The sequence below is a fragment of the Vitis riparia genome, chromosome 12, assembly GCF_004353265.1.
Source record: "Vitis riparia cultivar Riparia Gloire de Montpellier isolate 1030 chromosome 12, EGFV_Vit.rip_1.0, whole genome shotgun sequence".
NCBI classification, from domain to species: domain Eukaryota; kingdom Viridiplantae; phylum Streptophyta; class Magnoliopsida; order Vitales; family Vitaceae; genus Vitis; species Vitis riparia.
The window spans coordinates 808744-830548 of NC_048442.1; the positions used below are offsets into that span (position 1 = coordinate 808744).

Sequence of the window (21805 nt, forward strand, 5' to 3'; positions counted from 1 at the left end):
CGTCTTCTAAAAAAGAAATTAAGCATACAGGAACGGGAAATGAGTGATTACAACCAAGATTGTCTTGGTACGCTTCTTGTTACTCTTAGAGTTCTTACTCATATTCGATTTCTCCATTTGGTCGTTTTTTAATATTCAATATATTGTTGATTGATGTGGGCAGAAAGAGCCAAAAATTGTTGTGTTAAGGTTGGTTTTTGTCATTTACTATACTCTCATTCACATTTTGTTATTCTTTATTCTCTTGCTAATTCCAAAACACCATTTGTATCGGTATGAACATCACGATCACTTGGTTGTTTGTTGAATCTGATCATTTGTGAACTTGCTCTTTTTTTTAGTCTTATTCTTGGATGTGTAGACCCTCTATTTTGTCCTTTTAATACATGTCTTTAAATTCACTTCCAGAGCTCCACGATAGTTCCTTGGTGGTCCATTGCTACTCATACTATTTATATTTTCTGAAACACATTGGAGACTTTGGTTGAGGGGTTTATCCGGCTCCATATTATGACTTTGGTTGCCCTTCAAGTTTAGATTAGGCTTCATTTAGGTGCACTTTAGGTTAGACTTAGTTAGGCCCACCTAGTCTCACCCTAGGCCCGTATAGGCATACCTTGGCCCATTAAACACCCCCCTAGGCCCTCTTAGGCATACATATGTTTATAAAGCACTTACCTAAGTTTCCATTTTTGCGAGATACGAGAATAAACATAAATACCAATTGAAAGAATAAGTTAAATTGAAAGTTTTTGATTCACCATTTTTGCTCCGCTTAGCCCTATCCCCCTCTAGGGGTATTTTAGTGATAGGTTCTATAGGAACTGGACGATCCTATTTGGTCAAATACCTAGCGACAAACTCCTATGTTCCTTTCATTACGGTATTTCTGAATAAGTTCCTGGGCCAATTAGACTTTTTTAACGTTTCTTGCATGACTCACATAGTCGCATGACTTGCATGACCCGCATAGGATTGACCATTTTATTTTATTGTATTTAATTACTTTGTTTTACTTTATTTATTTATTTTATTTTACTTTATTCTTTTATATGTTGCAACATTGCTAACTCTTTTTTGGTTTTATTCTCTCTATTTTCGTTTTTATTGTTTGACAAGAGAATGAAGGCTGCTGTTCAACTCTCACTAAGGCACATGCACTCAAAGAAGGTAAGAAAAATATTTTTGAAAGGAAAAAATGATTAATGTGGTTGCATACATATGGAAAGAGGAGATCCTACGTAGAAAGAAAGAAATATTCTGATTTTCGGAAAGAAAGGGAAATAAAAGAAAGGAAAGTAGATTTCCTTCAACAGATTGAGTTTTTGGGAGGCTGACACAAATACATAAAAAAAAGAAGGATTGCAAAAAAAAAAAAAATTCCTTTTTTTTGGAACAAAGGAATTTTGGGATTGTCTTGAGGAAAAGCATAGAGGAAAGGGACTGGTAACACGCATTGGAGGATTTCAAAGAAGAAATGAAGAATTTTTCATTGCTTTCGGTGAGAAGAAAAAAAACTCGTGTCCACAGGTTTTTTTTTTATATATATAGGATTTCGAAAAAGAACCATAGTTGGAAGTCAAGCGAGTTGTGTCAAAGTTGTTGGGTACATTCCTTGTTTTTTTTTTTTTTTTGTGTTCCTATTTACATTCGGTCCTCCATTATTCTCTGCCATCTTTGAACATTCAATCTTTGCCATTTGGTGTGGACGTTAAGGGCCACAATTGGTTCTATTGAGTTTGGTTGGTTTTTTGTTTATTTGCTCAGATTTTATTTTATTTTTTTAATTTTCGTTCTTTTCAACGTCATTGATTTCATCTAAGAGTAATATGCATTTGGGTCTGTTTTTGAATCTGATGATAGAAATCTTGCCTTGTTTATGTCAAAAATATGCTTTGAATCATTTTCTCATTTTAGCCTATGGATTTCCCATTGAAATGAGGCTATTTATGCTCATCTTCTGTTCTTCCTCCCCTGGAATTTTTTTTTTCTTTACTGTTTTCATTTATGCTTTCTGCTCCTTCTTCCATATGGTGTTGGAGTCTTTGTCCATACATTTGGGCATGCACTGGAGAATGACAAAGGTTTTGACATGAGAGCGAATGAAGAACTTGAGTGGGAGGGCAAAAACTGAGGGTCCAATTGGCAAGGGCAATCTATAGTGATTCAAATGAATATCTCCTTGATGATCCTTTCAATATTGTTAATGCATATACCATATCACACCTGTTCCATAAATGCCTTATGCAAATCTTGTCTCAGAAGACTGTCATTTGTGTCACCCATCAGCTGGATTTCTTAGATGCTTCTGACCTTGTTCTGGTGATGAAGGATAGAATAATTGTTCAATCTGGAAAATATGAAGATTTGATTGCAGACCCGAATAGTGAACTTGTTAAACGGAGATTGCCCACAGCAAATCTCTAGACCAAGTGAACCCATCCAAGAGAACTGCTTAACTAACAAACTCCCGTAGAAAAATAAAATTGGTTTCATAGAAGGAAATTCGCATGACCCCATCAGTAATGGCAAGCTTTTAGATGGCATCCATGAAGAAGAAACAGAATCTAGTCGGGTAAAATGGCATGTTTATTCAACCTTTATCACTTCTGCCCATAAAAGAGCTCTGGTTCTAGTTATCCTTTTTGTGTTAAGTTCTCTCCCAAGGACTGCAAATGGGTGGTAATTACTGGATTGGTTGGGCAATTGAGGGGGGAAGTAGGGTTAGCAGAGAACAATTGATAAATGTATTTTTTTTTTGTTGACTGGGGGAAGCTCCATGTTCGTATTGGAAATGGCAGTTCTGTTATCAACTATCGCCACTGAGACCGCACGCCACCTTTTCGCTGAAATGATCAAAGCAATTTTTCGGGCACCCATTTCGTTCATTGAGTCAACCCCTCTCAAGTCAAATCCTTAATAGACCTTCTACAGATCAGAGCACAGTAGACACAAACATTTCATACAAATTGGCTGGATTAGTATTTGCACTTATTCAGCTATCAAGTATCATTCATGTCCTAAGTTGCTTGGCAAGTATTCCTTCTCTTTGTATCCATCTTTGCGATCTCCATATGGTATCAGGCTTACTATATTACTACTGCCAAAGAATTAGTTAGGATGGTTGGGGTTCGAAAAATTATGATCATTCACCACTTTTTAGAATCTGTCACTGGGGCAATAACAATTCGTTGCTTCAATCAAGACGATCGCTTCTTGAGAAGAAATCTTAACTTGATTGATGATTATTCTTGTGTTACCTTCCACCACACTGCCACAATGGAATGACTATGTGTTCAGATAAACTTTCTTCTCAACTTTGTTTTCTTTTTTGTGCTTGTCATCTTGGTGAGTTTGCCGAGGTTAGCCATTAGTCCTAGTTTGGCAGGATTGGCAGCCAGTGAGAACAGAGTAGGCAAGCCATAGGGTTCATACAGACATGACTCGTTTCATTTCAATTAGTTCCAAACTGATCCAAAACAAATATACTACTTATCCATGGAGCATCTTCAAGGGCGTGTCTTCTTGTTTTCTCTCCATTCTTGCTTGTCATGTTTGGAAACGATCAACTGCCATGGCTAATTGGAATACGGGAGAAATGTTGGTCATAGTGCTTATGTGGTTTTTTATGTATTTCCCATAAACGATGTCAATGTTATAGCACGGTTCGATTGGAGTCTCCCGCCTAACTCGTAGGGGTTGAGGGATGACACGACCAATAGTAAGTATCCGTCTGGATTGCTAGAGGTACTAACGGTTGTGTTTCCTACACAAAATGATGTCCGAATGGTATATCTGGGCACTCCTCTCTGATGTTAAAGTCAGTAAGTAGCCAAAGTAAGTAAAGGAATGTTGTAAAAAAAAAAAAAGTGTCCTCCATTTGTGGATTCTGCGTGATTATTTATGTATGTTCTAGTGTAACGCCTTTCTAGACATCTTAATTGCGCTTGGTTATGCGGTATTATGACGTTGACTATCGATGCATAACGGTTGTCTTGCCTTGATGAGTTGCCAATAATGAAATGTCTTCTAATAACAACCGTATTTAATATGGAGTGTGCCTGACACACAATTTGTGCATTGAAGTTGAATAAATGCAGGAAAGACAGTCAGCCGCTAGTCTTGTTATATCCGACTAAGACTTGTCCGTCTAATGTGAGGAACCAACCACATGACCTTAGGGCATTTGGGCCAAATAGTTATAGGTGCATCCCCAAACAACTAGCATTTCCCAAACGGTTGTGAATCAATAGGATTTCTGGACGACCTTTCATAGAGGGTCCCATAGCACTCTAAATGATTTTTCATGAATCACTCAATTTGATTTTTCTAAGTATCGGTTTGAATACAGTGCTTACCTTTTATTTATAAAATAAAAAATGGAAAAAAAATAGGTTATAAAATTTGTGTAAAAAAATAAAATATGAAAAAAATTGCTGCCTCAAATTTATTTTTTTTAAAATAACAATAACATATATATATAATAAATACATTATTGTAAAAAAAAAATATCTATTAGTTTGTGTGATTGATGTGGCAACAAGCCATTGGACATTTATAGAAATGTAGCTAACCACTTGCCATTGTAACTTGTCTTTATGTCCTTACTGTCAGCCCATTAGCCTCTTGACTCAACCATGGAGGAAAAGGCCTCATGGGTAGGCCTTGCACTCATGAGAGCCTAGGCAGAAAGTAAGGAAAGCTTGGAGGTTTGGTGGTTCAAACTTTAGGGGCCAAGTGAGGAGGTCGCGGGCGAGCCAAACGTGCACCGCGCGCGCACCACACGCACACACCATGGACGAGCCAGACATGCACCGCGTGCGCACCAGATGGGCATCGCGTGCATCGCACCAAGGTGGCACCATAGCACAGCCTTGGGCGTGCCTAGGACACACGATCGTGACTCGAGCACGCACACATGGGCTCCACGACATTTGTGGTGTGCACCCCATGGCCGCAACGACACGGGGCCTGGTGCGACCTACCTCCTTCCCACGCAGGCACGAGGGTGCCTAAACCTTGTGCGGTGAGCCAGTTGAGAAAGCCATGGGCGCAATGCCATGGTCTATGGGGCACCAAACAACAGTTGACTCGCACCATGATGCCTACGCACAACATAGGGGCACGATACCCTGTGCACCAAGAGAGATCAGCCATGGGCACAATGCCATGACTCGTTGCTATAAAGCTGGACTTGACAGGGGAAGCAAGCAACATGCCCAAGTCGTGGGCACTTAGACATGGCATGGGCTCACACATTAGTGTGGGGAAGGCACACTGATGCACTTGACACTTGGTTAGCTGGTTGGTGCACGCTGCCTGACTCAGAAGGCCTTGATCAAAGACATGCTGATGGGCATCCGATCACAAGAGGCACTTGCGGGGAAGAAGGCAGCTTGTTAGGGCGACTCTCCAGCATCTTGGTGAGCAAGGCTTAAGGAGATGGCAGTGCAGCTAGCTAGTGGCAGCTAGCTTAGACAGCAAGTGACTAAGTCAAGTAGTTAATTGACTTGTAGTTAGCTGAGGGCTAATGGCTGGTGCAAGTGGGTGGTTCATGTGCATGCCATTATCTGGGTGGTGAGTGGTTATGCAAGGTAGTTATGGGCAGTTCTGGCCAATTGCATAACCACCAGATTGACTTTAACTTTTGAATTTGGAAATTCAAATATGTAACTGCAAGCTGAGTCTTTTAAAAGGGCTTCTGCATCCTTGAACTAGAGAGTGAGAGATTGGGATAGGGTTATTCTCTTAATGCTTGGGGTGTGAGCATTATACTCTGACTCAGGGGAACAATTTTGTCTTGTAGAGTGAATTAATACAATTTGGGAAAAGTTTCTTGTAAATTGTTGGTGTCCCTGTTACTGTGCTTTTACTTTGCTTGAGTTTGCTTTTACTCTGTTGTTCTAAAAGCTGGGAAGGAAGGTTGGCTAAGGAAGAGTCCTTAGCACCGAGCACTCGTGAAAAATTTAGTGTGATCTTCAGGGGTGTGACACTTGCTATGGTCAAAGCTTAATTTAACTAGAGTGAGATATCTGTTCATTGAAATCCTAAATTTATGAAAATACCCTTGAAACAAAACCACGTGGTTTTCCACTGTTGCCCCATTTCTCGGATTGGTCTTTAGCAACTGGACCGCTATTGGACCAAATTGCCCATTGTCTTTTCCTGCCACTCTTTACAAAATCCATTCTATAATCTAATTTATAGTTTTTCTTCAAAATAAAACTTTTGCTTATTTTTTAAAAACTATTATCTATTTCACTTTATTTTAAAATCTGTTTATGAGAAACAACCATCAAATAATATTATAAAATTTTTAAAATACTTTTTTTTTAAAATAATTTTTTTTTTTAATTATACCACCAAACGGGCTAACAATCTTCAAAACGATTTTAAACAATGTAAGTCATCCTCGAATGAATCATATTAATGAAAACTCAACAAGTTAAGGATTTTTTGTTTTTAACTTATATGTCCTTGATTGTCTTATCATCTCGTGGAATTGAAATTTCATGAAGTAAAATTAATAATATTTTTAAATTATGAGCATGCACACAAAAAAATATTAAATAATTTAGATTAGATTGATATAATTAGTAATCAAGTATTTGGATTAAGAATAAGTTGTCATTTATGAAAATCTTAGGTGAAATAAAATGATCATATGCTTACATGTTTTTAATAATGTTATCTTATGCATGCCATATGTTGTATATCCTCTCATTCCCTTGCATTATTTTTTGTCAAATTATGTTTTAAATTGGAAATGCTTTAAGTTTGAGCCGACTCTTATGTTTTAAAAGAAAAAGTAAAATGATTTCTTATTATATATTTCTATGAAAAACGACGATATGCCTAATGTTTATATTTACAAAATATTTTTTGATTGATATTACGATTCCTTCATTATGCTTAGTTGAGATTTTTTCTTGATGACACAAAATGGAAGAAGTGATGATAAGTTTCTAACTTGAGGTGAAGTAATTCTAAAATATTATTATTGTTTTAGCTTTCTTATTAATATTAATACCATATGGTTAGTTCGTCATATATGCATGCATCGGATTTAATGCATGGCTTCTCATATTGTTAATTGTTTTTTATGCTATTTATATTTGGTTATATTATTTTTAGTACTCCCGATATACTCGTTAGAATTCTTGAACTTTAATATTTTCATAAATAAAAATGAGTATATATTGAGGGAGAATATTCTAGCAACATTGGTTTTGTATTTGTCAAAAAGGGGGAGATTGGAAAATAAAGGTTTGGTTGATTTAAAATTTGATAATAACAAAACAATATTTGAAACTAATAATTTATCATAAGTTTGTTTAGGCAAGAAAATTTTTAAAGTATTAATCATAAAGGAAAATTAATTCAAAGGAAAATCAAAATAAGGAGAAGATATAAAAGAGAAGATAAATCAAAACTTATTTTTTATATTTTATTTCCAAGGTTGTTAGTGCATTAGAATCATGCATTTCATCATTAAAGGGAATTTTTTAATTTTAAAGTTTTCATACTAAAACAATTCAAGTCATTCAAGTTCATTTATACATCATCTTCTTACTTTTTTTTTCTTTTTTTTAGGTCAATTAGGTGGACCAAGAGGTTGATCAATCGAACTAAGAGGTCAATTGATTAGACTAAGCAATCGATCGATTCAAGAAAATTTTCAAAGTGGAAAAAATTGGTCTCAACTAGTTAAAAGTGTAACCTTGACCAATTGAGGTATTGGTTGAGTCTATTGCTCAATTGGTAGAGTTCTTATGACCTAATGGTCACTTTCCATATCTTTTGCCACCCAACAGTTTGTAATCAGTTTGACCAGTTGGTCAATTATCCCAAGTTGTGTAAAATGACTTTAGCTTTCAACTCATATTTAAAGACTCAAAACCTTATTGTATTCACGATGAAAGGGGTTTTAAATCATTTTTGAATATTATTTGAGCCTTGAGGGATGTTTTAGAGTATACTTTCAAACTTGCATTTCATCTTAATGCATCATTCAATCATAATTTCATCAAATCCCATCGTGCAAAATTACAAACTATAACTTTTATTTATATAAAATATTTTTTTGTATACTTTGTGAGGTGGACTCAAATATAGGCATCAATTGAGAGAAAAATCTAAATGTGATGTATCTTTTGAGAGTTTAAGAGTGAAACATCTCTTGAGAAAAATTTGGAAGTGCTCATTGAAGTCGATTAATCTAATTATAAAATTTGAAAGCTTATATTACAATCATTTTTAATGGAATCCTCACTCGATTAAAGCTTGGGGAAAATGAACATAAGTTGACTTATGTTTAACTATTATAAAAATATTGAGTTTGCATCACCTCTTATTTATTTATTTATTTTTTATATGCAATTGTTTTTTTGAAACAATTTTCTATTTTTTAAAAACAAAAAATAAATTTCTAACTTATAAAACATATTTAATAAAATTTCGATAAAAATAGTTATTTCCAAAATCTGTTTTGAAAATTACTGTTTAAAACAAATTTAAAATATTTTCACTAATCTTTTTAGAGTGTTGTAAGCATTAATTATGTTTTCTGACTTTTCTCCATTTGAGAATTAAAAACTCCTAAATTAATTTTCTCACACTAGACTTTATTATTGAAAGGTCAAAGAAGAAGGGCATAAATGTAAATAACGAATAGTAGAAGGGGCTTAAAGAAAATGTGGAAAGCGTTCAAAGGACTGAAGAAGAAGATTATGATGATGAGCGATATTAAAATGATTTATATTTAATATTAAAAAACAAATTGTGGGCGTAGACACGGGAAAGGAAACTTGTAGGGATATCAGGGCACCCTTTGAATCTCTGCTCCTCCTTTTTCCACTTCTATCCTAGGGCATGTGCGCACTGCGCACCCACCCTCCCAAAAAAAAAATTGAATATTTGAATTTTTTTAATTCAAATTTAATATTTTATTTTTATTTTTCAATGCAGTTAAAATAAATTTTTGTTACAAATTAATTTTTTTTTTTAAAATTACACTGCCCATACCTTCTACCATCTTCTGAAAATGCGAGGAGGTATGCGCAATGCGCACCCGTCCAAAAGGGATCAAAGGGAGGAGCAGCCAGCCATACATATAAAGAAAAATAGCGTTTAGAGAGCAGAACTAATTAAGAATTTATATTTATTATTAATTAATATTTTTCTATGAATGGTCGTGTCGGCTTCAACCAGGCAAAGACCCATTGATTCTTCGATCTATCCATCTCTCCTCTCTCTGGTTTTTTCTCCTGTTTCCAAAAAAAAAACCCTAACCGATTCGACGCTGCTCTTTTGCGGGAAGAGTTCCAGCGAAACGCCGCGTTTCGTGCCGTTCCATTCGCTTCTTCTGGATCCGAGGTGAGTTTTTTTGGTTTTGTTGCGTTTGGTAGCTGAGAAAGTAGGGGGGAAAAGGAAATTTGGGAGGGCGTGTGACTGTGCTGGGCTCAGCTGAGCTGAGATGCGGTTTGGTGGATTGGTGCATTTTTCTATGCGGCCGAACAGTGCGGTTTGGCTGATTCATTCACCTCGCGTGGATCCGAGTTGACGCGGAGGTTGATTTTAAGGTTTGGTGTGGTTTAGTGGCGGAGGAAGTGGAGGTGGGATAGAGAGAGGATGGAATTTCGTAGGAGTGCGGTGGTGTCGGGGTCGGGTCGGGTCAGGTCAGCTGAGCTGCGGTCTCGTTTCTTTTCCTGCATTTTCATGGCGGGCAAACGGGGCGTTTTCACCGATTCGTTGACCTCGTGTGGATCTGAGTGGACACGGATGTGAATTTTCTGTTTGTCTTCTGTTTGATGGCTGAGAAAATAGAGGGGAAAGGAAGAGAAAACAAGTGTCTTGAGGTATGCACTGAGCCGTGGGATTGCATTAGGCTGAGCTCAGCTGAGTTGTGGGGCTGTTTGGTTTGTTTTCCCGCAGTTTCTTTCAGCCAAATGGTGCTGAAATTTAGGTTTTTATATATGATCTTTAGTTAAATGTGTTTCTCTCTCTGAATCCCTGTGAATTAAGTTTCTGAATCACAATGTTCTTGCATGGAATTGGAAATATGTTCTATATTCCACTTTTTGGCTTCAAAAGAAAAGCAATTTGTCTTTATCGGGTAAAGAATCTTTGAATTTTAACTTTGCAGAAAAATTGCTGATTTTGAGCTATAAAGAAAGGTGTTTCGCGGTACATACAGCTTGTGAACAGTTCACGCTTTCTTTTTGATTGCCGTTAAAGTTCGAACAGCCTACAGTCTTTTGCAGCATTTGAGGTATAAAGCAGAGACAGTGACACCAAATTGAGTCATTTAAGCTTTAATTCGGCAGCTCAAAAAGCATCAAGTGCTTAGGGTTTTTTATTTACGGTTCGCGATTTCATTGAGGGGGCTGTTGCAATAAATTGAGTGATTTGACCATCTGTGTGGTTTCTGATGGCGCTGGTAGCCTCGAATTATCCATCAGGAGGACCTCATGCAGGTTTGAGATCTGACTCTTTCGAAAATTTTCTCCCTTTACTTGTCAGTTGCAACTCGCGAGAGATGCTAAGTAGAACTAGAAAGGGGAAGAATTTATGACTCAGTGGCTCCTTTTAGATCTCAGGAAAAGGGAAGGGAAATGCTAAGCATTTCTTTGTGCCATCCAAACAGAGCTTAAAGCTGTTTGAAGAAAATTTGGAAAAGAATTGTATGCCTACTGTTGGAGAGGGTTCACACCATGATGATTGTAATAGCAACAAGCATAAGTTCTTAGAATTTTCATAATTTGAGTTGAATAAAGCCGGTTTGTTTAGCATATGTTCTAGAAACCGGCGTCTCAAAAAATGTAAAGGTGCTTTTTTTTTTACAAACTTGAGATTATGATAAGTTGCAAGCTTGACGGTTTGATTTGTGTGAGCAAAACCATGTGATGCGACCTCTATTGCTAGTTATGCATGAGTATGCATGTCTTGGTGTTATTCTCATATTATTATTATTTCTGTTTTTTTTTTAATACTTATGCTAGTAATAATATGACTCCTTTTAATCACCAGTAGCATGTTTTCATGACTCAATGATTAGCAGTTTGTACTTGTGCTTTTATTTTTTATTTTTTTAAATTTTGATTTTTGCTTCCTTTTCGTGTTTCTAATTTTCCATGACCTGTTGTTGCCTTCTAGGAGCTCCTTGTGATGCTCTATACAAGGAACTGTGGCATGCCTGTGCTGGACCCCTGGTAACTGTTCCCCGCGAAGGGGAGCGAGTTTATTACTTTCCACAAGGTCACATGGAACAGGTATATCGACTCTAACGTGATATGTTGTATGGATGACTACTCTAGTATGCAGCGCCCAAAATGGCATTTTTTTCCATTGAGTTTGAAATGTAAATTGTTGTATTTGATTTTACAGTGATGTGTACCAATGACTACTTGAATATGCAGTGTACAAAATGGAATTTTCTTTGTTGTATTTGAAATGGAAACCTAATTTAGTTAAATCTCATCAGATTAATGTCCTTAATGACAGTGGTCTATGTGTTGTGCTTGCAAAGAGCCTTTTTGTTTTTGTTCCTGTATTTTGTTTTTTAGCTTTTATGATCAGGATAAACCTAATTTAGTCAATTTCCACCTGATTTATCTCCTTAATGAGCGTACTACATATTTGTCTTGACGAAGCTTTTACACTTTGTTGCTTTATTTTGTATTTTGATTTTTATGATTTGCATGTGTGAATCTATTTGCCTATCTCTTCATTTATTGTGCAAAGGAGGTTCTGGTTAATGCTTTATTTATTTAAATACTGATATTTGCTTCTCTAATACCTTGAATTGAATCTCCCAGGCCCCTATTTACATATTATAATGTTTTTGTTATCGTATCAATTCCATCTTTATAAATCTTATCCTTCTTGCAGCTTGAAGCATCAACGACACATCAAGGGTTAGACCAGCAAATGCCCTCATTCAATCTGCCATCTAAAATTCTTTGCAAAGTAGTTCATGTTCAACTTCGGGTAAGGTTTTGCTCACCATCAGTTTTCAAGATCATAGTGGACCACTTTCATCTCTGCGTCTTTGTTCTTTACCAAAAAAATTGGTCATTCTTTCATCCTTGTTTAAATGTGCCCTTTTTGTTGGAGTATAGGCAGAACCAGAAACTGATGAAGTTTATGCCCAAGTAACTCTGCTACCTGAACCAGATGTAAGCTCTCTCACCCTTTCTCTTATCGTAAAAACCTGGAATAAGCTAATTTTTACAAACCATTACTTAAATATCTACATTTAATATCAAGCTATGAATGCTTCTAACTCATGATATTTATATCTCTTCTTTTCCTTTTGTGTGCTTGCCTGCTTTCTATTCTCTCTTTTCAATCAGCAAAGTGAGATTACTAGTCCTGATCCTCCACTCCCAGAACCTCAAAGATGCACAGTCCATTCATTTTGCAAGACGCTTACAGCTTCCGACACGAGCACCCATGGTGGATTCTCTGTTCTTCGAAGACATGCAGATGATTGTCTACCTCCATTGGTTGGTTTAAAATTTTAATCCAAGTTTTTTCTTTTTTTAGCATGTTAACTTTTTCATCCACTTCATTTTTTTATTTTTATCTTCCTCCTGCTTAGTTTGGTTCCTGTTGCTATTCAGGATATGTCCCAGCAGCCACCCTGGCAGGAATTGGTTGCAGCAGATCTGCATGGCAATGAATGGCACTTTCGTCACATATTTCGAGGTTAACATTCTATGCTGTGAATTTGTATTGTTACTGAGTTGCTTTAGCTACAACTAGAGCAGGCTAACCGCCTAAGCCGGAAATTTGGCTGGAATGGCTTTGTCTTTAATGCTACTTAAGCTTATGGGTCTAAGCATTTGATCATGTAATCTGCATAATTTTGTTTAACTTTCTCTACTCTAACTCAGATGACATTGTTTATATATTTTTCTTTGTCGGCATTATATGCTATGAAGTTGTTTTGATAGTGGATATCGTTAATAAGTGTCTGGAGTATGCTAAACTTCCTCACCTGGGGAATCTGTTTGTGGTTGCTTTAGACTTTTAAGTTGAATCATTTGATTCCCCAACTTTCAGAGTTGAGTTGGACCTATTTTATTGGGTATTTAAAACCACAGTCAAACTGAATATGATTTTTTTATTGTTTGTTCCTTTTTCTTTATTTAACAACCACGCAAGTTGCCTGCAGAATGTGTAAAGAAAAATAGGAGGATATCTGTAGACTAGAGACATAGGAGAATACCTGCAGAATGAAGGTAACTCTTTTCCTTTGTTTTCCTTGCCCCAGCTAGCAAGTTGTCTGCAGAATCAATGATACAGAAATGAGACAGTTCCTGTAAACTAGAATCACATATGAAGGCGCTTTTAGGCATTGGGTGCTTGTGGTGCCAGTCATCTTGTAACTTGTGCTATGCTATATCCATATTGCATGGGATCCTATTCCAATCGGCATGTGTGATATATACTATCTGCATTTTCCAGTGCTATTGGGTGAGGGGAAATGTCTATGTTTGAGATACTAGCTTACTGATTGGATCCTAAGGAAGCTAAGAAAAGATGTCTGTTGAGTATTATACTAGGAGATCCAGTGTCCTAATTCAATGGGGAAGCAATTTTTTTAAAAGGATCTGGCTTACCTTCATTTTTCTTGACTTCTTTTCTGCCTTAGTTTGTAGATTCTCTTAATAATCCTAAATCAGGTAACTTTGGAGGCAAACTTCCTTTCCAAAAAAGGAGCTAATAGCTTATGATGTTTGGATAAAGAATAGTGTCCCAAGTTAGTCATTTCTTATTGCAGCATTTGAGTTTGTCAACTTTTTGAGACGGTTCTATTCTTGTTCACCTCATTGTTCTGCTTTTATTTTTTCATTTATAGTTTTCTCTCCTTTGTTTGGGGGGACCTATGCCTCTTTATCTTTTTCCTTCGTTTCAACTGATACATGTTCCTGTGAAAGAGGTTGTTCCGAACTGGGATCCAAGAAAACCATACTTATGTCACTTAGGAATTTGATGATATTGGTATTTTTGTTGCTTTTGTTTGCGGTGTGCTTTTGTTATTCAGCCTCTATATACTGGTAGGACTTAAAATAAAAGCATCATTTTGCAGGGCAACCTAGGCGTCACTTGTTGACTACTGGATGGAGTGTATTTGTTAGCTCCAAAAAGTTAGTGGCTGGCGATGCATTTATATTCCTAAGGTAGGTGTTATCATATCATGATGGAGTTAATGTGCTTTTACCTTTTGTACTGCCTTGACAAAATCATTTATATTTCAGGGGTGAAAACGGAGAACTGCGCGTTGGAGTAAGGAGGCTCATGAGACAACTAAGCAATATGCCATCTTCTGTTATATCCAGCCACAGCATGCATCTTGGAGTTCTTGCCACAGCCTCCCATGCAATTTCAACCGGAACCCTCTTTTCTGTCTTCTATAAACCAAGGTTTTGTTTCTGTGGCCTCATTTAGGGGGAAAAAGTGAACATCTTCATATTTTTTTTTTCCTTTTTGGATGTTGACATGTATTTTGATGGGTGTGTAATTTCTTGGATGGTATTCGGAAGAGCATTTATTGTGTTCTGATTATCAAGTGTTTTGAGCTAATTCTTGTTGTGTCTTTTAAGTTTATCTTTTCCTTCTGGAAAAAATTCCTTTAGAAAATGAAATAACTGAGGCTTCCAAACATGTCACAACTTTTATTGGGCGGGGGGGGAAGAGGATGTAAACATGTTGCTTCCTGATTTTTTTCTACTTTGGGAGTGTGTTTTTCATTTTTTTTTTCCCTCTCTGTGCTTTTGCACTAAAACATTATTCTTCTTAACCTGTTGCCTAACATCCTCAGAAATGACTTGAGAAAATGATTGCTATCATTGTTAAATCAAAGTCTATGGTGTGCAATTTTTGAAATCATCTTTTTACTATGCTACTTTTTAGAATAGCAGTGCATTTTTGTTACGTTATTATTTGAATTCTTTCTCTTGGCTGAACTAGCACAACTTATGTCAGAACAAGTCGGTCGGAGTTCATTGTAAGCCTCAACAAGTACCTTGAAGCTCGCAACCACAAACTCTCTGTTGGGATGAGGTTTAAGATGAGATTTGAGGGTGAGGAAGTTCCTGAAAGAAGGTATTTTCCATAGCTAGCTTCTTATTTGTTCTAATAGGAGGTTAGAAATGTTTATCAATCCCAATCTTTTTTAAATTTACAGGTTCAGTGGCACAATTGTTGGTGTTGGGGACAAGAATACATCATCAGGATGGGCTGATTCTGAGTGGAGATCCTTGAAGGTTAATATTTTTTTCCACCAAGCTGCTGTATTCTCAATGACCATGAACTTGAACTCATTTCATTTTTATTGCATTTGAAATGAATCCCATCTGTTGCATATAATTTAGGATCATATGAAGTGATGTTTCATTTTTTACCATCATTTCTGTATTCCATTCTAAGGGATGTATTAGTCCTCAAGTGCTATAAAAAAAGTGGATTTGAATGGTTTTCTTCCCATGTGATATTCAACTAAATCCTTGAAATGGTTTTCTTCCCGTACAGTAGCTTCCATTAGAAAAACCATAAGTGCTTGTCCCTCCATTTAGATGCAACTTGCTAGTGGGTCTTCTAACCTGAATTTGCTTCCCATTCTACTTGAATTTTGTCCCAAGCAACCATTTGGGTATATGACCCTCTTGAGGTTGGGAGCAGAAAGATTTGCATCCATGCAAGCTCAAATTTGGTTATGTGGCCAGAACTAGTCTAAAATGAGCAAAACATTAAGATTCTGACTTGTTGGTCTAATTCAATCTACAATTGAAAATGCCCAGATAAGTTCAGACATTGGATCTGGCGTCTTTGCATGTAAAGTAGGCTACTGTACCCCTGGACATATTTTGCAACCCCAGAATTAATACCAAAATTCAGCGATACAATTTATATTTTATCATGAATTACATCACTCATAATTTTTTAGGTCATCTAATCTCAATTTGTTGTTTCATGAAAGAGTCATCAAAATTTTCAGCCAAACTTATGTTTGGTTACTACCACTGCTGATTGGGAGCCAAATATTTGTTATTAAAATGTAGCATACATGAACCCACATTTTAGGTTTGTGGTGTAGATGCTTGGTGGTCTTTTCGGTTTTAGCAAGTTTTTGATAAGACTGATCTCATGGTAATAGCCCTGTGGCACCATATCTAATTAGGTGTTTGGATTGCAAATAGCAGATTCCCATGCAAAATTTTTTGAACCGGGTTATATTTGGATATCCATGTAATTAGGCTCATTTAGATTCTTAGATGTTTGCTCTTTTAAAACCAGTGTCCTATCAAATTGAATTGGCCGGAGTATGGCTTTATGTTGCTCTTATATGGAGTTTTTGGTTTATCGCATTTCATGGATTTTCTGTTTTTCACATTTGAAACAATTTTTATTTCGGATCTCAAGTTGCTTGTGATTTTTTATTTATATTCAGGTTCAATGGGATGAACCTGCATCAATCTTTCGTCCGGAAAGAGTGTCAGCTTGGGAATTGGAACCACTTGTGGCAGCAGCTGCCCCTACAAATTTACAGCCCGCACAGAGGAATAAGCGGGCAAGGCCTCCAGTTTTACCTTCAGCAACACCAGATCTCTCTGTACTTGGTATGGATGCATTCTTTGATTTATTTATTATTATTGTCTTGGGATCTTCTTCACTGTATTTGCTCTTTCATGGTGTTTTAATCCAGAATCTCTTTATTTTTGTGCGTTAGGCATGTGGAAATCCTCAGTTGAATCTCCATCAGGTTTCCCATATTGTGACCCACATCGTGGCCGAGACCTTTATCCATCACCTAAGTTCTCTTCTATTACAAAGACCAACTCTTTCAGTTTCAGTGGGAATAGCTCCCCCGCTGCAGTTTCCAGCAATTCAATGTACTGGTCGAATAGAATGGAACCCGCAACGGAGTCGTTTGCACCAGCTGTTAACAAAGAATCTGGTGAAAAGAGACGGGACACTGGCAGTGGCTGCAGGCTCTTCGGCTTTCAGCTGCTTGACAACTCCACGGTGGAGGAGACTTTGCCAGTATTGACAGTGGGAGAGGACCAGCCAGTTCCATCTTTAGATGTTGAATCTGACCAGCATTCTGAACCATCTAACATTAACCGATCTGATATTCCTTCTGTAAGTTGTGAGGCTGATAAATTGTCCCTGAGATCTCCCCAGGAGTCGCAAAGCAGGCAAATTCGGAGCTGCACAAAGGTATTCTAATTGATATGCCCTTACTTCATTTAATAGCCCAAAAAAGGGAAAAATAGATGGATCTCGGAAATCTTTATTATTATAAACATTTGAGACCCTATGTGAAGAATTTGTCACAACTGTACTTCACACTTCACAAGCACCCACGGCCCATTAAAATTGTCAACAATTGTCTAGGAAAATTAAGGGTTTGTCTAGCAACGTTTTTGAAAATAGTTTTCAAAAAATAGTTCTCAATTGTTTTCAGAAACAGAATTTTATTTGGGAACACTAGATAAAAAACAGTTTTTTTCAGTTAGAACTCGGTTTATTCCCTGTAAAGGTTCCATATGATTATGTATGATGCAAAAGTTTCCAAAAAATATTCTTTATATTTTTAATTATAAAGAAAAAGGAAAAGACAGCTGATAACATCTTAAATTTGTTTTTAAAAATTGTTTTATGCCAGAAGTTTGTTAAATGTGTTTTCTACATTAAACGTTTTTTTTTTCTTGTCTTAAAAAGCAGAAAACTATTCTCAAGAATAGCTGTCAAACAGGTCCTTAAAGCTGATTATTTCATGAGTGTAGATACTGGATTCCATTTCATGTTAGGTTGCCTCTGTGTCCTGTATGTGTAACACAAGGGTGTCTTATAGGTTGAATTTTCCGGTTCTAAACGTTAAGTGCCCAGCAGGGTGCGAAGTGGAAAAATGTGTAATAGAGCTTCTCTTTTTCTCTCTGTTGTAGGTTCACATGCAAGGGATTGCTGTTGGAAGGGCTGTAGATTTGACCCGGTTTGATCGGTATGAGGACCTGCTGAAGAAACTGGAGGAGATGTTTGATATTCAAGGCGAGCTATGTGGGTTGACAAGCATATGGCAAGTTGTGTACACTGATGATGAAGATGACATGATGATGGTTGGCGATGATCCATGGCTGTAAGTTCATTCAACATTGTTCTCGATTTCATATTCCTCATAAGCTGAATTTGAAATCTGACCCACCCTCAAATTCGTGCTTTTTCTTGCAGTGAGTTCTGCAGCATGGTGAGGAAGATTTTTATCTACACCGCCGAGGAAGTGAAGAGGCTGTCACCCAAGATAAAACTGCCGGCGATGGAAGAGATCAAACCAGGGAAGCTGGATTCAGATGTGGCCATGGCTGGCACGGACGACCAGTCATCCGTGGTGGGGCCTGGTTGCTGATTCATCTGCTTCAAAACAAACCTGAAAAGCAAAACAAAACAAAACAAACCCAAAACAGAAAAAGGAAAAAAAAAAAAAAAAAGAAAAAAAAAATGGAACTGGCTCATAGGATCACTCACAATTTTGTTTTGTAGGAGGAACAACATGGATGATGCTATGGGACGTGGCGACTGATGGAGCACACTGGGTGAGAAAAGAATCGAATAGAAGGGTGTGGGGAGAGCGACCTGGCATATAGATAAAGGAATTTCTGGATGTTGCTTTGTTATGGATACTATTTCGGGGTTTTCTTTTTTGTTCTGTTTTGTGAAGGGAATCTCATGGTGTTGGGACTTTTCATCATCTTCTTCGGATGAGCTTGAAAGTGTTGTATGCTCCACACATCTCTCAGAGGGGCAAAAAGTACCATAAAAAAACAAAAAAAGAAGGGAAAAAAGGGTTGGGGAAAGATGGTTTCTTTCTTTTTTTCTTTTTTCTGTTTTATAATTTCTTTTACCTTTTTCTCCTTTTATAATATGATATAGAGAATACAGCCTCCCACTTGTGTATATATATATATAGAGTGAGAGGGTATATGGTATAGTGATTTGGTTGATGACTTTTGGTGTACTTGGTTGGCTTTGGGGTTGTCTTTTGGTAAAGGAGTATTGGGATGATGGATTCTATTTGTTAATTCAGCTCTCGGAGTAGCTGAGTCCTCTTCATCTTCCATCTTTTCCATGGAGGTAGAGGGATGGGGGTGGTTTGGATTTGCCAGTTTAGGGTTGAGTAAAGTATGATTGTGTATAATGCTATTGTAATTTCCTAATTGGTCAATCTCAAAAGTCTAAATCGCTTTTCTATTCCTAATAAATGAAAATGGTTCTTTTTCATTTTTTGGAAAGTTTAAAACCATTTTTGACGAGTTTTGAACTAAAATAAATTTGTAGACTTTGAATTGAAAATAAGATGATTTTTTTAAAACTAATTTAAAATGTTTTTCTAGTTGTTTTTGATAGACTTAGGGGTGGAATTTGGGTGGTGTGGTCCAAACGAAGTGTAGGTAGGTTTGGATAATCATTTTCACTATTGGGAATAGGTTTTGGGTTAGGTTTTTCTAACCCAAGCCCAATTTGGATTGGCTACGGTGGGATAATTCAAGTCTAATTTGATTCTATTTAATATTTTATAATATTTATAATGTATATTATATTATATAATAATATTTTTTTTAAAAATTTTAAGAAAAAAATATTAAGTTATATTATATCATATATTTTTTCAATATTTTAAAAAGGTATAAATTTATTTTTTTTGCTTATTTATTGCCATCTTAAAATTTTATCCTAATTATTTAAATTTTCATATGTTTATATGAATAGAGTTTTTAGTATTTTGAATTATGTAATCTGATTTGATCAATTTGAACTTCATCCGAGCTTGGGGAGATGATGCTGGGTTGAATACCTCCGGTTAGACGTCGGGTTAAGTTAGGCTTGGATTGATTGTTTTTTTGGTTTAGGTTGACTTTGGACTAACCATCAACTCATCCAACATGCCTAAATTGCAGCCTAATAGAATGTTATGAATGATAATTGAAAATAATAGATAGAAATATCTGATTGTGTTGGAAGGAGAATAAAAATGTTTTTGGAAAGAGGTTTCAAATAAAATTTATTCCTTCATACAATAAAAAATGGCTTTCAATAACCATTTTTAAAAATTCATTCTTATGTGTTTTCAAAACATGTTGCCAAAATTAGCTTTTAAAATCAAAAGAGATTGGTAACCACCCAAAAACTAGAGAAAAATTAGAAAATTTTGATTGCATGGAAACAAGTCAAAGTGAGAGTTCCTCTAACCTCCGACTCTCCGACCATCTGTCTGCCTTTTCAATTTTTTATTTCTGTTTTTCTGAATGAAGAATTAATTTTAAATATATCTGGAGAGACTAGAAAAGGAAAGAGGAGAAAGAAAAATGGTAAAAAAAAAATGGAGGCTGGAGCCTCCTTTCCAGATAAGTGGGCCTAGATGGAAAGAAGCAACGGTCACAAGGTTTGAAAATTCGAAACCACAACGTTCACCTTCTCTACTAAATCCTCCATCATCTCTCTCCCTACTTTTTATTTCTTCTCCAGAGGGGCCACTCCAAAAAATACCATCTCCAATCCTCTTAAATACTACTACAAACCACAAATCTCAACATCCAAGAAGCCATGAAAATGCTCAAGACTCTCAAGAAGCTCAAGTTCTGGCACAGAAAAAAGAAGAAGAAGAAGCCCTATCTCCCTCCCCCTCCTCCTCCTCCTCCTCCTCCCCCTTTACCATCTCCTCACTGCTGCTGCTCATGCCCCTCTGCTCCACCTCTACCGCCTTGGTACGACGCAGAGCAGGCCTATGATGCTGCCGCTGCTGCTCCAGTCCCATGTTTTGTTTATTCAACTCCACAACAGGAGATAGTCTCAGAGGCCCGACCATCGTATCCAACACTGCCGGTTACCAGCACCTCATCTTATCAGCAGTACATGGTTCCCAATCCGGTTTATGGCATTCCTGCTGTGCCTGCACCCACAAAAGAGAAGTCAGCTGGGCTTTTTGGTTGTGCAGTTGAGATTGGCAGGTATCTCTTCCGCTGCTTCTGTCCATGTTTTCGGGTTCGAGAAGCTTGCTAAAGATAGTTTTGAGGCAGTTACAGTTGATGCTGCCTTACCAAGAATAGACCAACCATCAAGCGTCTTCACAACAAAAATTCACACTAAAAAAGTAGAATGAAAAAATTGAGGATAAAATTTTACTCATTGCTAGGCAGGAAGGGAAATATTTACATATAGGATTTGAGCCTCTTGTTAAATTTTTGTTCTAGACCAAAATCTTTTAGCTTGCAGCATCAACCTGCAGATCTCAAGATTTATAGGATTTTATGAGTGTGAGATTGAATAATACTGTCAAAGAATTTTAGGTTTGTGTATTAGCAATGCTAAGGAAATATAGATGTTGATCTCAAGGTCAACGCTAAAGTTTGTGTATAAGTATCGGAATTACTAATTAGCATTCGGGTTTGCCTATAATGTCAAATGGTAAGGGTCCAAATTGAAAGTTCAGTATAATACCTTCAATCAAGGGGTGCTATGTGTACACCTCGATCACGTACACCTTGATCCCACTCCAGTCCTACTGCTTGTACTATACATGTCTCATTATTTTGTAATTGATCTCGTTTTGTTTGTATCTTGATCTATCTGTGTGTACTATCATTTAACCACTAAAATTTTATCATAAGCTTGAATGGCCCAGATTGAAAGTTCAGTATAATCTCAAATCCGTACCATGGAATTTTCCTTATTTTAATCTCACTTTTTCAATATCACATTCTAGTGTAAAGGAGGAACTTTGAGAGTCAATGGATGCCACATT

The 21805-nt window shown here is 36.7% G+C and overlaps 2 protein-coding genes across 3 annotated transcripts; both read left to right on the forward strand.

Annotated features, from left to right (window-relative positions):
* Positions 1-9160: 9160 nt before the first annotated feature.
* Positions 9161-19010, forward strand: LOC117926592 (auxin response factor 1-like). 2 transcript variants are annotated; one of them, XM_034845745.1, is made up of 16 exons: positions 9161-9375; positions 10145-10475; positions 11155-11270; positions 11890-11988; positions 12120-12176; positions 12354-12506; positions 12624-12708; positions 14096-14186; positions 14265-14429; positions 14992-15111; positions 15194-15272; positions 16457-16625; positions 16736-17226; positions 17955-18145; positions 18238-18394; positions 18547-19010. In XM_034845745.1, exons 2-16 carry the CDS (start codon positions 10430-10432, stop codon positions 18562-18564), a joined length of 2037 nt encoding a protein of 678 aa, XP_034701636.1. In that variant the 5' UTR covers positions 9161-9375; positions 10145-10429; the 3' UTR covers positions 18565-19010. The 2 variants fall into 2 exon arrangements, with proteins under 2 accessions (XP_034701636.1, XP_034701635.1); XM_034845744.1 differs by lacking the exon at positions 9161-9375 and adding an exon at positions 9667-9857 and having other exon boundaries at positions 18238-19010.
* Positions 19011-20231: 1221 nt separating this feature from the next.
* Positions 20232-21692, forward strand: LOC117926669 (WAS/WASL-interacting protein family member 3). Its single transcript, XM_034845875.1, has one exon. The coding sequence runs from the start codon at positions 20608-20610 to the stop codon at positions 21061-21063; it is 456 nt and encodes a 151-aa protein (XP_034701766.1). The 5' UTR covers positions 20232-20607; the 3' UTR covers positions 21064-21692.
* Positions 21693-21805: the final 113 nt, after the last annotated feature.